General features: G+C 48.3%; 1 protein-coding gene across 1 annotated transcript in view; it reads left to right on the top strand.

Annotated features, from left to right (window-relative positions):
• Window positions 1-16607, top strand: part of LOC311245310 (solute carrier family 66 member 2) — a gene marked incomplete at its 3' end in the record, with an annotated part of 226320 nt that overhangs the window by 3626 nt on the left and 206087 nt on the right. Inside the window, exons 2-3 of the mRNA XM_084335146.1 lie at window positions 2517-2763; window positions 6106-6239. Of these exons, the coding sequence (XP_084191272.1) occupies window positions 2558-2763; window positions 6106-6239 (340 nt within the window). The 5' untranslated portion in view covers window positions 2517-2557. The remainder of the gene's footprint in view (window positions 1-2516; window positions 2764-6105; window positions 6240-16607) is intronic.

The raw sequence follows: 16607 nt of genomic DNA, 5'->3' as shown, positions 1-16607 counted from the left end.
ACAAGTAAGCTAGCGCCCACTGCTGTCCCTGCCGTCTGCTGTTGACACCACCACTCATCCCAGGTGACAGGCTCCTCATTCACTTCCATTCATTTTGGGGACCTAGTCTGAATATTATACTTCTGAAGTGTAAACAAACTACTGCTCTGCAGATTTGAATAAAACAGACAATTCAGAGTCAAAGGTACACGTTTTTCTTTGGCATTTGATGTGTCTATATATAGATTTATTACGCCTGAAAAAGTAAAAACCGATCCCGAAAATGTGTTATAAGTTTGAGTGTGTTGTGTTGAGTGTGTGTTCCTTTTGTGGAATCGTCAGGGAGTCGTTACCATGGTTACATGCTGCCTTGCATGTAAAAAGTGTCAGTGACAGCTGGTCAAACTACACCTCGAATGAGAAATAGTTCCTATACTCATGCCAACATTAGATAAAAGAAACACAGAAAATATATTATACTGAACAATATTGTTGTATAGTTAGGTTTTATTTCAGAAGTAAATGTGCTATTTACACTTGGTCCTCAAAATGAAGGGAAGTGAGTGGGGAGCCTGACACCTGGGAGGCATGGTGGTGTTTACAGCAGACAATGGTGACAGCAGTGGTTGTAGCTAGTTTGTAGATTATTTCAAGTCCAAGTTTTGTTTTATTTGTCACGTATAAAGTACATTACAGTGCAATGCTTGGTTCTGTATGAGCCCCTGAGAGAATGTGCTTCATACAGTAAAAAATAAGAATAAATTCCCAACACATTACAAATATACACCATACAATATACAGCTAAAGTACAGCCTAAAGTACAATGAAGTAAAAATGCAGACAATGAGGTACACAAATGCAAAACCTCTTTTTTGAGGTATGGATATAGTGCAATATTTGTGTAATACATAATAAAATATGGTGTGTTTTAAAGTGTCTAAAGTGAGTGTTTGTTTAAAGTGAGTGTGTACATGTGGATGTGTGTGCAATGAATGGGTTAATGTCGCATAGAGTAATTGAGCACCCCGATGGCCTTTTAGAGGTACGACTGCAGGTTGAAAATATCCCTTTAAAGACCTCCCCATGCCTGAAGGCTGCTTTCCTTGTCTGTCGTCGAGCCTGTTGTGACTGAAGCTCCACAACTGCTTACACTCCTGCTATTTGTCAGCTGACGTTGACGTCCCCCAGCCAGACTCCGGGCAAAGCTTGAGGAAAGTGATGAGTGCAGCTTGTACAGAATGCCACACTCACATACTAAGTGGTGTGTCATGTCATGATGCTTGACAATACTATTTCTGTTACAACGTTTTGTTTACTAATTGCCCATTATTGCAGAACAGGTTATTACACTGCTGTAACGTGTCAACATAGGCTACTTCTTCTTACTTTGCCTGTGTGTTGTATACCACAGCAAACCATGGGCACAGTTAATGCCAGAAAACTAGTTCTTACAGGAAACTCATCTGACTGTCAGTGTCATCTATAGAACAGAGTTGTTTTACAGCTTGTTTAGCTTGTCAAGCTTGTCAGTGTTGAAGAGAGAATGAACAGCTTGCTGATAACAGTTCCGGACCACTTGTTTGCTCCCAGAAGCTTTGGGATGTGTAGCTCTGTGGTTAGAGCTTGCAGTTAGACATTCGATGTTGTAGGGCTTGGCAATATACCACATTTTAGTCTACCGTTTAATGATTGATCTGTGCTAACATATTGTGGGATTTTTTTATATAGTGAATTCAATTGTGACAGAGAATTTTGTTGTCTAGCGCCTAGTATATTGTCCAATATAATATCATTTATAATGTTAGATATCGGGATGCATACATATACCGGTCCGGTATATATATTTGCATATATCTCCCAGCTCTATGTTGTAATATTCTTCTTGTAAAGCGATAATAGGCCTAGTGAAAAGCAACAGAGAATGACATAGAGGCTGTGATGCCTCTTACATAACCTGCCTCACCAGCATCATTCACAAACTCCCAGTAAACAACTCCCTTTTGGGTATTATGGCTTGTAACACCACTCCTAATACTTCGTTTAACATTAAAGGGTTAACTTAACTGTACATAGTGTGGCAGTGAAAGGGTTAACTGTATATGTATTGTCACTGTGAATGGGTTAACCAGTGTGGTAGTTAAAGGGTTAACAGCACAAAGGACAATGTTAATGTGTTATTGTATCACCTTGGGACATCTATTGTATTTGTGGTAGGCTGCCACAAATAAATCCATGAATGGGAATCACTGCCATCTTGGGGGGCGACAGTGGCTCGGGAGGTAGAGCAGTCGTCTGGCAATCCGGAGGTTCCCGGTTCGATTCCAGCTCCTCCCGGGCAGCTTGTAGAAGTGTCCTTGTGCAAGACACTTAACCCCTAACTGCTCCCGATTAGCAGGTTGACACCTTGCATGGTCGTCTCCGCCGTCGGTGTGTGAACGTGTGAGTGAATGCGTAAAATGTGAGGAACAAATTGTAAAGCGCTTTGGATAAAAGCGCTATATGAATGCAGCCGTTTTCCATTCTTGTCTTCCCCCCAGGTGTCCCGGTGTCTCCCCCCAGTCACCCCTGAGTCAATGTGATGGAGAGAGAGGTGGACCTAGAGGAGGGGGACATGGGTTCCTGGGTGCTGCTGTCCTGGCTGTCGTCCTGCATCATGGTGTTCGGAGGGGCCCTGCCCTACGTCCCCCAGTACCAGGAGATCCAGAGGAGCAGCAACACCGACGGCTTCTCCACCAGGGTCTGTCTGCTGCTGCTCATAGCCAACATCCTGCGCATCTTCTTCTGGTGAGCGGGTCCACGCGGGGTAGGAGTACGACATCAGAGGATGTGATGCGGTAACGATGCGACGTGATACAGTGGCGCTACAGCGCGATACAGTACAATCAGCAGGGTTCACACACACACAAGGTCCTTGAAGTGCTTAAAGTGCTTGATTTTTTACCAAAAAAAGTCAAGGCCTGGAAGGCTGGAATTCTTTGAAAACAGACCATTCTTTTAACAAGATGCTTAAAAAGTCCTTGAAATTCGAATCAACCATTCGCATTGAAAACAATTTCTTTTTTTTATCCACTTTTTCTCCTCCTGTTTTTCTGTGTTTTTCTCCCATCCCAATTTAGTCGTTATGCCAATTCCCCCCTCCCCTTCCTGGTCGTTGCTCGCATGTGCCCCCCCACTGGTCGGTCTAGGGAGCCCTGAAGTCTATCACATGCTTCCTCCGAGACACAGGAGACAGCCAGCAGCATCTTTTCACCTGCCAGCGTGTAACGTGTGGGAGGTCACACTACCCCCACCATCTCCCTCCCTCGCTGTGCAGGCGCCCTGACCGACCTGTAGGAGTCGCTGTTTACAACGACCAGAATACCACCCCACCGGCTTCCCTCCCACTGACTTGAGCCAGTATGACGGCCGGCCAAGCCGGAGGCAACGCTGACAGCCGGATTCGATACCAGTATCTCTCGCATTGGTGACGAGCGCTTAGTCCGCTGCGCCACCCAGCCGCCTCATTGAAAACAATTTCTGAATCAAGAAATAGAATTTTTTTATTCAAAGTGTAAATAATTGTCGGAAATTCGTTTTAAGCCATACATATTGGATCCGATTTATTTTCTATAAAAAACAGCATTTTAAAATGAAAAATAGTGCTTAGGAAAGTACTTGAAAGTCCTTGCATTTCATTTAGCAATGTCTATGGGAACACTGAATAAGATAAGCCTGTGTGTGTGTGTGTGTGTGTGTGTGTGTGTGTGTGTGTGTGTGTGTGTGTGTGTGTGTGTGTGTGTGTGTGTGTGTGTGTGTGTGTGTGTGTGTGTGTGTGTGTGTGTGTGTGTGTGTGTGTGTGTGTGTGTGTGTGTGTGTGTGTGTGTGTTGAGCCCCAAGGACATTGAGGGGATCCTTAGCATATGATGGGCAAGATAGGGTGAATATAAATGGAGTGGGCCTCTGCAGAATACATGCATTATAATTATATCAGAGAGAGAGAGAGATAGAGAGAGAGAGAGAGAGAGATAGAGAGAGAGAGAGAGAGAGAGAGAGAGAGAGAGAGAGAGAGAGAGAGAGAGATACTCTTGTTACGCGCACTGAGTTCTGTTGTCTCAGAATGGATTTGGTAGAGAGAGAGAGGGAGGGAGAGAGAGAGAGAGAGAGAGAGAGAGAGAGAGAGAGAGAGAGAGAGAGAGAGAGAGAGAGAGAGAGAGAGAGATACTCTTGTTACGCGCACTGAGTTCTGTTGTCTCAGAATGGATTTGGTAGAGAGAGAGAGGGAGGGAGAGAGGGAGGGAGCGTGCAGAGGGAGTGTCGGTTAAAACTGTCATCACGCACAAGTGCCACTATTTACCGATGGTGATTTGCCTAATTTGAGAGAATAACAAACTATAATACCATGTTTTATATTACACAACCGTTTTACAGTTTTACTTTAAATAAAAATTCTATTATATACAGTTTCTATTATTTTCTATTTTATTTAGCTTTTTTTCCACGGACCACCTGCAATACCCACAGTTTGGGAACCACTGCATTATATGATATGCATCTGCCAGTATATAGGTTTTCTGTTCTCAAGGTAGGATAGGCCATTCTTCATTCCTCAGATAAGACTATGGAAATTAATACTTTCATCAGATGAGATGAAACCACAGCATAGGGTAAGATATGACGATGGGGGTGAGGCTTCGTCTTAAACAGGTTTATCTGTTGAGGGTCATAAAGTAGGTCATTCTATTTGGGAGAGATGGAACAGCAACATATTTTGATTAGAAAACAGAATGACAGGATAGGATAGGATATTATATGACTGGATCACTCTGTCCCGTGCTGCTCATAGCCAACACTATGGCATATCTTTTTTCAGGCAACGCTGATTAACACATTGGTTGCCAGCCGGATATAACGATGTATTGCTTGGATGCCACCACGTTACTCAATGGGAGGACGAGCACATTTTTGCGAAACCATAAACTATATCTTAAATTATGGCTATGTGTCTAATACACCCGTCACTTATCAATGACTTGCTTGCAGTCAATATGTACGAAACGGATTGTTTTTTCATCAGTACATTTCCGTTTTAAACCGTTTTGAATACGAGTATAGTTTCGGAGAGTTCTAGTAATTTCAGAGAAATTCCGCGAAAATAGCCATTTACTGGAATACACAAAACACGTTGTCATTTTCCGGCTGATTTATGAATCGTTTTCAAATAAACGCTAGATTATCGAGAGTATTTGTGTTCTTATGCACGATACAAAAGCGGGCTGAAAAATAATTTATTCGTGCTGCGCTCAGTGCCTAACGCCACACACACACACACACACACACACACACACACACACACACACACACACACACACACACACACACACACACACACCACACACACACACACACACACACACACACACACACACTGATTAACCCAAAACTGGTAACATAGATTCCTTACCTCAGATCAGATGTTCTGCAAAAAGATTAATCCAATTCCTGATCGCCATTCCAAATATTTATCGCGTTTATTGATCCAACGTTATAGTCCGAGACGCATAATCCAAGCTGCTTCCAGCCTCGCCAGTGACTCTGGTAACACAACACTGCTTGCCAGAGATAGGAAAGTCCTGGACCGGAGTATTTCCCTGATGCACTTTTTCACTCAATCCAATCCAATGATGTGCATTACCATCCGGGAGACGATAGGGGGCAGTATTTGCCCTTTTCAAGCTCAGAACCATTCCCAATGATAATGTTCAGGCTGGACGGATGAAAAATGAATGGATATCGCTAATAAAAGAAATAACGATTAAATAACGAGAAATCTCGTTATTGGCAACCAATGCATGGCGGCCAACAACGAGATTTCTCGTTGTTGGCAACCAATGTGTTAATATACGAAGATAAATGTGAATAGAATAGAATATAATAGATATGAGGCTATTGACCTTTCTGATGATTAACTAGCTTATTACTCTTTGGAGGTAGCGAGCGTAGCTAGTGTGACACTCACTCTTTTAGGGAATGAGCTTTTCATTGTTTACAACAGTGAATCAGTAAGCTGCGATTCGCTGCCATAATGTCGACTCCATATTGTGATGGGTTATTCCGCACTAATGCCACGTGGTGATTCACTCCCTGCAGGATAGGGAAACAGTTTGAAGTGACCCTGCTCTTCCAGAGTGTGGTGATGATCGTCGCCATGTTCGCCATGCTCCACCTCTGCTGTGCCACCCAGAACGCCAACCGGGTCAGCACCAAGCAGCATAGACTGTCAGGTAAGAGTAGGGAACATGCTTAGATCATGCTTAGATCATGGTGAGTGTAACTGAGGGGTACAATTCCCTGACTGTATTACTAGATATGATACTTACTACCACTACCTTTGTACTTAATATTCGGCCACCCAGTACACGGCATAAATATATTATCATGAACACTCTCACGTAGATGAAACGGATCCAACACAAATGTACGAATTAGAAACAGGTCTTTATTTCCTACACAGCGATGGTGTGTAGAATAAGCACTTAATCACTTAATTACATTTATGAATGGAAATAGTATGCACTTTTATGGCAAGGAGTATTCGTCGGTATATCAATAGATAATGTCCAATCTCTGAAGGCGCAGGTGGTAAATATACGACCTGGAATAGTTAAGGAATAACAGCAATGATACTTTAATGATTATAGGCTGGATACACTAGAGGGGGTTAATCCGGTCGCTTGTAAGCCGACAGGAGTAGGAGGGGGGGGGGGGGGTAGAATCCAGCTGCCTCGTCCGGCCAAGGGTATCCCAGGAGAACCCACTGTAGTGCCGTTCAATGCGCCGGCGATCCTTGGACCACAGATGAAAGCAGGTGGACTCTTTGTGGGCCGGCTCTCTCCGGTCCACGGGGGAGAGATGTGGAGAGACCTCGTCTTGCAGAGCGTCTCCTCACCTTGCTTCCTCTCCAGGGGGGGGGGGTTCCAACACACGGTAGTGTCGGGGGTCTTTATCCATAGAATAATCAAAGTATCCAAAGCATAATCCGTGCCTGGGAAGGCGGGCTGTCGTCGGTAGAATAATCCGGTATACAGGTCCACTCGCTCGTCGGCTCTGGGGCTCCTCGGGTGCAGCTTCACATAGGGTCAACCACCCTGGGTAAGCAGCCAGTTCTCTGCCCGAAACGATGGGGTACTGACTACGGTAGTATTCTCACCGCACGAAGCACTATATATTAACAGACTATTATTAGCTTAATAGACTACGTCCAACTCGACGATATAGTGCCAAATATGACTATTCAAATATTAATATACACGATGTCTCAATACCGATGGTAGGCCGAACTTGGCCTTACTCCCACACGTGGCATCGCGGGGAGGCTTTACGTCTGTGACTCTATTGGAGGGTAAGAAACTGGACTGAAAAGAAAGTCCTACTTTAGTAGCGCAGTATATATACGCACTATGAACAAATAGTCCCATTAGTGGTGCGGTAGCCAGATTCCTACGCGGAACTAGGACTTGTTCGTACATGTCGAGCGGTACGTTTGAACTGGGTCTGAGGGGTATGGCAGCCTGGCACCAAGGTCTCGACCAATAGTAGAATGGAGACTATTATGGGATGTTCAGTAGGCTAGAATGGATATTCAATGCATATTGTACAAGGAATATACAAGGGATATCAGGGAATATTAGAGAATATACAAATACAATTAAATATATATATATAAATAAATATATATATTCGGTTTAATCTGGCCCTTCACAACAGCCACCCCCTGAATAGGTCCCAGACCTAATCAGTTAAACGGAGACAGATTAATCGCGTTGTCTATTTACACATAAGGGTTTGCTGTAGGGGTCAGTCAACTTCACAAAGTCATAGGGTTGTAGGGTCATGGTCATCATCGATTGTGTCTGGGAGTCGAGGCAGTTCTATGAGCCTTGCCACGGGACGGGTGTAAGTGCGACCCTGGACGAGCACTTCAGCTGCTCGGACCTTGCCGTCGGCACCGGTGATCACTTTGCTTACGCGGCCGGCCGGCCACATAGCTCTGGGCAGTGATTGATCAATAATCATGACGACTGTTCCTCCTGTCAAATTGTCTCTCTCCTTTACCCACTTCTGGCAGGTCTGTAGAGACGGTAGGTAGTGCAGTAGGAAACTGTTCCAAAACTAATACTTGGCTGTACCTCCACATTCGTCGGCCGTTCGCTTCTTCAGGCCGGTACATTGTCTGGGGTAATGTGGGATCTAGCCGCTCCATCAGGAGTGTGTTGGGGGTAACTGGGTCGATATCCGCCACATCACTGGAGACATATCCGAGGGGCTTCGAGTTAAGTACTCCCTCAATCTCCGTGAGGACTGTCATTAGGACTTCTTCCGCCACAGTCTGGGCCCCAAGTACTGCGTACAGGGCTGTCTTTATGGAGCGCACTTCTCGTTCCCAAGTGCCACCGAAGTGGGGTGCGTTTGGGGGGTTGAATTGGAAATCAACCTGTGCTGGAGCGAGGTGGGTCTTAAGTTCTGGGCCCATAGCTTGGAAGCTCTCTCTCAGCTCTCTTTCGCCGCCTTTAAAGTTTGTCCCATGATCGGACAATAGGGTAGACGGTCTTCCTTTCCGTGATATGAATCTACGGAAGGCCATAAGGAATGAGTCTGTGCTCATGGTCGGGAGAAGCTCGATGTGTATCGCTCTGGTGGTCATGCATTTGAATACAATACCCCACCGCTTCTCGGTTCCTCTTCCTTTCTTTATGTGCAGCGGGCCAAAGCAGTCCATACCCGTTGAGTGGAATGGCTTGTCACCGATTCGGAGGCGACATGGAGGAAGGTCAGCCATCCTTGGTATGCTGGGCTGCGCGCGCCACTTGCGGCAGTCTAGACATGTTCGTTGGAAGCGTCGTACCGCCTCTCTTCCTTGTAGGATCCAGTAACGACGTCTGATTTCCGCGAAGACTCTTTCTGCTCCTGCGTGATGTACATCCTCATCGTATTTCTTTATAATCAGCTCTGTGACCTTGTGTCGGCTGTTCAATACGATCGGGTATTTAATGTCATCCGTTAGATTGGGGGCTCTGCGTAGGCGACCACCCACTCTGATGAGGGTGTGAGCGTCGCTCTCGGGGGCCAGGTGAATTAATCTGCTGTCGGATGGGACGGGCTTTCCTCCCTGTAGACAGGCCAATTCATCGGGGAACGAGTCTCTCTGGGCTCGCTGCAGTAGAAGCAATTCTGCTTCCTCGTAGTTAGCCGCTGACATATCAGCGGGGGACTTGCACTCCGGGTGGTACCGCAGGAATGTTCTTTGTTGTGCACTCTCTATGGACGTGCAATCGTTTATGTTAGGGTCGGTGGAGGCTACGGTGCTCAATCCACAGAACACAGACTTCTTAATTTCCACCTCCTCTGGACTTGCTTCCCTCGGGATAGGCATGGGCCACTGTCCTTCCGGGAGTCTTAGGAATGCGGGGCCGTCACTGTAGACATTGCGACGGGTGAGGTCATCCAGGGGCATCCCCCGGGTGATGACGTCAGCTGGGTTCTGTTTTGTATCAACGTAGCGCCACTCTGTTTCTCCGGTTAACTCTTCGGTTAAGTCTTGAATCTCGGTGACTCTGACTCCCACGAAGACTTTGTACTTGCATGAGTCCGATTTGATCCAGGCGAGTACCGTCGTGGAATCTGACCACAGGATTGTTCTAGACACCGGTATGGTGAGCTCACGTTGGATGAGCGTGGCTAGGTGCGCTCCGGCTAGGGCTGCGCAGAGCTCTAGACGTGGGATAGATTGTTGCTTGCGTGGGGCTATTCTCGAGCGGGCGAGGACAAATGCTGTGTAGATCTCTCCCCCCTGGTCTTGGGCCCGCAAGTAGGCTACTGATCCGTATGCGACCTCTGAGGCGTCACTGAAGACGTGTAAGTCCATTTTACATGTCTCTGGCCTCACCGTGGGTGGGAAGTAGCTTCGGCGCATATTAACGCCTGGGAGTGAGTGGAGCTCCATCTCCCACTCTCTCCAGGTGGATGCAAGGTGTGCGGGAATGGGGTCGTCCCAGCCCTGGTCCTTGTCCCACAATGCTCGTACAATCATTTTTGCCCTGGTGGTGTACGGTAGAATACATCCTAGCGGGTCATATTGTCGGGCGAGTGTTGTGTACACACTCCGTCTGGTGGTCGGCGCCGCCGCCGGCCTTCCCTGCTCCGTAGTCAGGGGCTTGTGTCTGTAGTGAAGCGAATCTGTTTTGAATCGCCACACCAATCCCAGGGTCATCTCCTGGGCTTCTCCCGGGATTGTAGCCATCCAGGTCTCGCTGCTGGCTGCCTTGTCCTCGGAGGAGAGGCTGCGCAGTACTTGCGGATCGCTGCTGGCCCACTGCCTGAGATCAAAGCCGCCTTTGATCAATGAGGCGCGGAGTTTAATCAGGAGAGCCTCGGCTTCTTCCTGGGTTGAAAGGCTTTGTAGACAGTTGTCTACGTAGAAGCTGTTCTTTACGCTGTGTCGGACCTCTTCGTCCGCTGCTGGGTCCTCTGCTACATGTTTCTGTAGTGCAAATGTCGCACAGCAGGGGCTGCACGTCGTTCCGAAGGGGAGGACTTCCCATTGGTAGATGGCTGGGTGCTCATCTCCTGGCTTCTCTCTCCATAGGAACCGTAACAGGGGCTTGTCCGCCTCTACTAATCTCACCTGCAGGAACATTCCTTTAATGTCCCCGCTGATGGCCACCTTTTCCTGGCGGAAGCGGAGTAGAACGCCGAGTAGGGAGGGGCCGAGTGTGGGACCGGGCAGTAACTCTTTATTCAGATTTTGGGATCCGATCTGGTAGCTGCAGTTAAATACTATGCGGTCTTTACCGTTGTGATGGACCTTGTGGTGGGGCACGTACCACGATTCAGTGGTCTGGTCAGCCTCTTTAATGTCCATCTTTGTGACGTGTCCCGCTGTGATGAGCTTCTCAATCTCAGCGCGGTATACACTCTCTTGGGCGGGGTTCTTGGCTAAGCGCCGCTCCGTGTTCAGCAGGTACCGTTCTATGGCGTCTGTCTTGGCGTGGAAAGTAGGCATTCCTTCTCGCCGCAGGAGTGGCGTGGCGTATCTCAACACGCCGTTGACCGGGACTCTCTTGGTCCCTGTCTCGAGGAGGTGAATGGCGTAAATGTCATCTTTAGAGCGAATGTCTTTCTTTCCATTCTTAAAGGGCATTTGTTCCAAGCTCCATAGCCGCTCTACGTGTTGCAGGAGTGCGGTTTCTCCCTCTGTGACTCGGGAGTGGAGACATCTAGTGGCTGTACTTCGGTTGAGAGATTTGGCGAGCGGGCCTTGGAGAGTCCATCCCAAACGGGTCTCGACTGCTGCAGGACAGCCTCGGGGTCCGGTATGAACCCGGTCTATCGGGACAATGAGGTCTGCATGGTCGGAGCCTATCAACAGGGTCGGCATAGCATTGTCTATGAGCGGGATCGGTAACTTGCGCAGATGTGCATATTTCTCCATCAGCTTGGCGACGGGGTATGTGTACCGCGACAGTCCTATTTCTTGGCTGGTGAAAGCGTCTGCAATCTGGTATATCGCAATCTGCGATAGAGAATGAGACATTCTCGCCCTTTATCGTCTTCAAATCTCGTCTTATTGTCCGAATTGTCATTTGGGTTTCGCTTCCCCGCAGCCCTAGCTGGGCCGCAGCGGAGGCGAGCAGCAGGGTCTTCTCTGACCCGTCATCGAGGACGGCGTAAGTGTCCAGGACTTTATTCTGGTAGCTTAGTGTCACACGCACTACTTTTAGGAGTACTCGGGCTCCACTGCTGCTGGCGGGATCGATGTACATGACGCTCGCTTTGCGGCTGGATGGTGCAGGTGAAGGGCGCCGTCTGTTACTGTCGTGAAGTATGTCCAGATGGGCTCCATCGCACTTGGTGCACCTTTTCTTTAAGCGGCATTCGGCTGCCATGTGTGAGCGCGCACAGCGAAAACAGCGCTTGTTGGACTTTATCCATTGACCTGCTTCCTCCGCGTTCAGCTTGGGGAAGGAGTCACATTGCGCTAGCCAGTGTTCTTTCTCACAGTAGGGGCACACTATCTTCCACTTCTCCGTTCTGGAGGGGGTACTGTGGCTCCTGCTGCTCGGTACTGACTCCGATTGGTGCATCACAGTCACCGATCTTCTTCCATCATTTAGTCGTCTGGTTCCTTCTCTGGAGCCAGGGGTGCTCCGTCCGAATGTATCTAGCCGTAGGCTGCTGACTTCTCTCGCCAGGAAGTCTGCTAGATCGAGGAGGTTCGGTTCGGGGCCATTCGGGTCTCGGTGGTCCCTCTGTCGCCTAAAACGCTCCTGTCGAGCGGGCGGCAGCTTCTCCAAGATCCTTTCCACATTTGAGTTGGCGTAAAGTTCATGCCTCCCCTTCTCTCTCTGCGCTCCCAACATCCCTACCAGGGACTGCACTCTGATGGACAGGTCGTCCAGTGCTCGATTGTCTATTGCTGGGGGTAAGCGGTCGATGTGTCGGATCTCCTGGATCACGTAATCCCATATGCGCCCATACCTCTGGTCCAATGCTACCAGCGCTGCTGTGTATGGGGTGGTGGAAGTCGCGTAGGCGAGCGCTATATTATGTGCGCGGGGCACCTTTAAGTGCTGCAGTAGGATGGCGTATTTGTGGCGTTCATCCAATACATCCACCAACATGGTCTCCAGACACATGCGGAGTTCTGTATACTGGGCCCGGTTCTCTTGGGTGAAGTCGGGTACCATAGGCGTGCCAATGTATGACGCTGACTGTGGATACATCGGCGAGCGTTGGGGGGGAGGCCTCCTAGGCGAGTCTCCTCCCGCTCCTTGGTATGGGCTGGTACCGGCAGTGTACCATGGCCCGCTTGTCCAGGTGCTGTTCCTCGGTGCGGGTCGTGCGTCGTGCTCACCCGTGTATAGGGTCGGGGGTCTGTAGCGCAGCTCCGCGGGAGTATAGCCTGGGCTGTACCGGACCTCCTGGTCCGGTAGAGTACTGTGCTGTCTTCGGGCGTGGTTCTCCTCCTCTTCCTCTTCGTCTTCAGTTAGGTCATCCAGTGCTTGTAGTCTCTGGTTTAGCCTCTCCACAGGATATGCTGCTCCTTCCCGGTTGCTAGGTCTCGCTTGGACCGGTGGGGGGAGGTGGTCTGTGGGGGGTATAGACCTCGTCTGTTGGTCAAGTTCAGGGTTGTTTACTCGGCTAGGGGATGCCGCCCTGGAGGTGTGTCTAGACGAGTTCCTGGAGCCTCTGGCGGAGGGAGAGGGTGTTGTCCGTCTGATCAGCTGTTCTATTAGTTGCGCTTGCTGTCTGTCGCGCTCTGCGTCCCGTAGAGCACCAGCAGCTGCTCGCTGGCTGTCTGCTCGGTCTCGGGCCACATTCTCTTCCATCTGAATGCGTCTTATTTCCAGGCGTATATGCTCTTCTTCGCTCCGCTGCTGGATCTGCAGTCGGTCGCGTTCAGCAGCGGCGTTCAGGCTGATGAGGAAGGCCTGCTGTAGGGTCCTCTTTGCCTCGCTGGGAGAAGGCGGTTGTATAGGGGAGCCTTCCCTCGGGGTACTCCTTGCGGAGCCTTGGAGCTCTATCTCCACGGTGCTCTCCCCGTCTTCTTCCGTGCCGAGTTCTCTCTCGGTAGCGTTGTATTCCTCCCGGGACTCATCGGGGACTATTTCTTCAGTACTGGCGGGGTGTGAAGTCATGTCTGGTTCCCACTGGTCCCCACCGTGAACTTGGTCAGTTACATTAGAGCCCGTAGGGGCCTCTATGGTCGGGGTAGTCTGGGCGTTGGGGTTAGACATACTTTTACTTTCTAGTTTTACCGCATTTACTGTTAGTAGAAGACTAGGTTGTTGACTGACAGCGTAAGCCTCTAAGTACTGAGGGAGCCGTCGTTCGCGCTGCGGGCGTTGGTTAGGAGGATCGTTTCGTGGAGTGTTCATCATAGGCCATTTCAATATTAATAACACTATATTAATATTACACTAATTACCATCCGGCTCGAAGGACCAATTGTAACTGAGGGGTACAATTCCCTGACTGTATTACTAGATATGATACTTACTACCACTACCTTTGTACTTAATATTCGGCCACCCAGTACACGGCATAAATATATTATCATGAACACTCTCACGTAGATGAAACGGATCCAACACAAATGTACGAATTAGAAACAGGTCTTTATTTCCTACACAGCGATGGTGTGTAGAATAAGCACTTAATCACTTAATTACATTTATGAATGGAAATAGTATGCACTTTTATGGCAAGGAGTATTCGTCGGTATATCAATAGATAATGTCCAATCTCTGAAGGCGCAGGTGGTAAATATACGACCTGGAATAGTTAAGGAATAACAGCAATGATACTTTAATGATTATAGGCTGGATACACTAGAGGGGGTTAATCCGGTCGCTTGTAAGCCGACAGGAGTAGGAGGGGGGGGGGGGTAGAATCCAGCTGCCTCGTCCGGCCAAGGGTATCCCAGGAGAACCCACTGTAGTGCCGTTCAATGCGCCGGCGATCCTTGGACCACAGATGAAAGCAGGTGGACTCTTTGTGGGCCGGCTCTCTCCGGTTCACGGGGGAGAGATGTGGAGAGACCTCGTCTTGCAGAGCGTCTCCTCACCTTGCTTCCTCTCCAGGGGGGAGGGTTCCAACACACGGTAGTGTCGGGGGTCTTTATCCATAGAATAATCAAAGTATCCAAAGCATAATCCGTGCCTGGGAAGGCGGGCTGTCGTCGGTAGAATAATCCGGTATACAGGTCCACTCGCTCGTCAGCTCTGGGGCTCCTCGGGTGCAGCTTCACATAGGGTCAACCACCCTGGGTAAGCAGCCAGTTCTCTGCCCGAAACGATGGGGTACTGACTACGGTAGTATTCTCACCGCACGAAGCACTATATATTAACAGACTATTATTAGCTTAATAGACTACGTCCAACTCGACGATATAGTGCCAAATATGACTATTCAAATATTAATATACACGATGTCTCAATACCGATGGTAGGCCGAACTTGGCCTTACTCCCACACGTGGCATCGCGGGGAGGCTTTACGTCTGTGACTCTATTGGAGGGTAAGAAACTGGACTGAAAAGAAAGTCCTACTTTAGTAGCGCAGTATATATACGCACTATGAACAAATAGTCCCATTAGTGGTGCGGTAGCCAGATTCCTACGCGGAACTAGGACTTGTTCGTACATGTCGAGCGGTACGTTTGAACTGGGTCTGAGGGGTATGGCAGCCTGGCACCAAGGTCTCGACCAATAGTAGAATGGAGACTATTATGGGATGTTCAGTAGGCTAGAATGGATATTCAATGCATATTGTACAAGGAATATACAAGGGATATCAGGGAATATTAGAGAATATACAAATACAATTAAATATATATATATAAATAAATATATATATTCGGTTTAATCTGGCCCTTCACAACAGTGAGCTTTGTTTGTTTGCCAAGCTTTCATTCTCGTTGACCTTCACCAGGTGTGTGTGTGTGTGTGTGTGTGTGTGTGTGTGTGTGTGTGTGTGTGTGTGTGTGTGTGTGTGTGTGTGTGTGTGTGTGTGTGTGTGTGTGTGTGTGTGTGTGTGTGTGTGTGTGTGTGTGTGTGTGTGAAAGCATGCACCTGTGGATGCATTCACGTACGCGGTCGCAGGTATTGCAGATCTGCACTTGTTGGTCTGTTGGTCTCGGAGACTAGTTAATGGTTGTCTTTTTGGTCTCTCAGACTAGTTAATGGTTGTCTTGTTGGTCTCTCAGACTAGTTAATGGTTGTCTTGTTGGTCTCTCAGACTAGTTAATGGTTGTCTTGTTGATCTATCAGACTAGTTAATGGTTGTCTTGTTGGTCTCTCAGACTAGTTAATGGTTGTCTTGTTGGTCTCTCAGACTAGTTAATGGTTGTCTTGTTGGTCTCTCTGACTAGTTAATGGTTGTCTTTTTGGTCTCTCAGACTAGTTAATGGATGTCTTTAGGTCTCTTGGAGGCCTTGAGAGGGAGAGCTTCTATGTACTTCCCTGAAATCTGAGTTGTGTGTGTGATGTCATTAAGAGGTCAAACCTCTCGTGGTCCAATTTGTGGTAACTTGACCCATTTAACTTCAGCAGACACAGTAAGCGTGTGTAGATATTGACACGTCTTGAAAGAATATAAGCAACTTGAAATTCCTGGGACAAATTAATGGAAGCTTGTTGGCAATTTGTATATTGATAGATCCCAGAGACCCAGAGAGTCACATCCCAGAGAGTCACATCCCAGAGAGTCATATCTGAGAGAGTCACATCCCAGAGAGTCACATCCCAGAGAGTCACATCTGAGAGAGTCACACCCCAGAGAGTCACATCTGAGAGAGTCACATCTGAGAGAGTCACACCCCAGAGAGTCACATCCCAGAGAGTCACATCTGAGAGAGTCACATCCCAGAGAGTCACACCCCAGAGAGTCACACCCCAGAGAGTCACATCCCATAGAGTCACACCCCAGAGAGTCACACCCCAGAGAGTCACACCCCAGAGAGTCACACCCCAGAGAGTCACATCCCAGAGAGTCACATCCCATAGAGTCACACCCCAGAGAGTCACATCCCAGAGTCACACCCCAGAGACCCAGAGAGTCACACCCCAGAGAGTCACGTCTGAGAGAGTCACA

This window comes from Notolepis coatsorum, assembly GCF_963971535.1.
Source record: "Notolepis coatsorum genome assembly, chromosome: 18".
NCBI classification, from domain to species: Eukaryota; Metazoa; Chordata; class Actinopteri; order Aulopiformes; family Paralepididae; genus Notolepis; species Notolepis coatsorum.
This window is presented reverse-complemented; position numbering and strand designations above follow the sequence as displayed.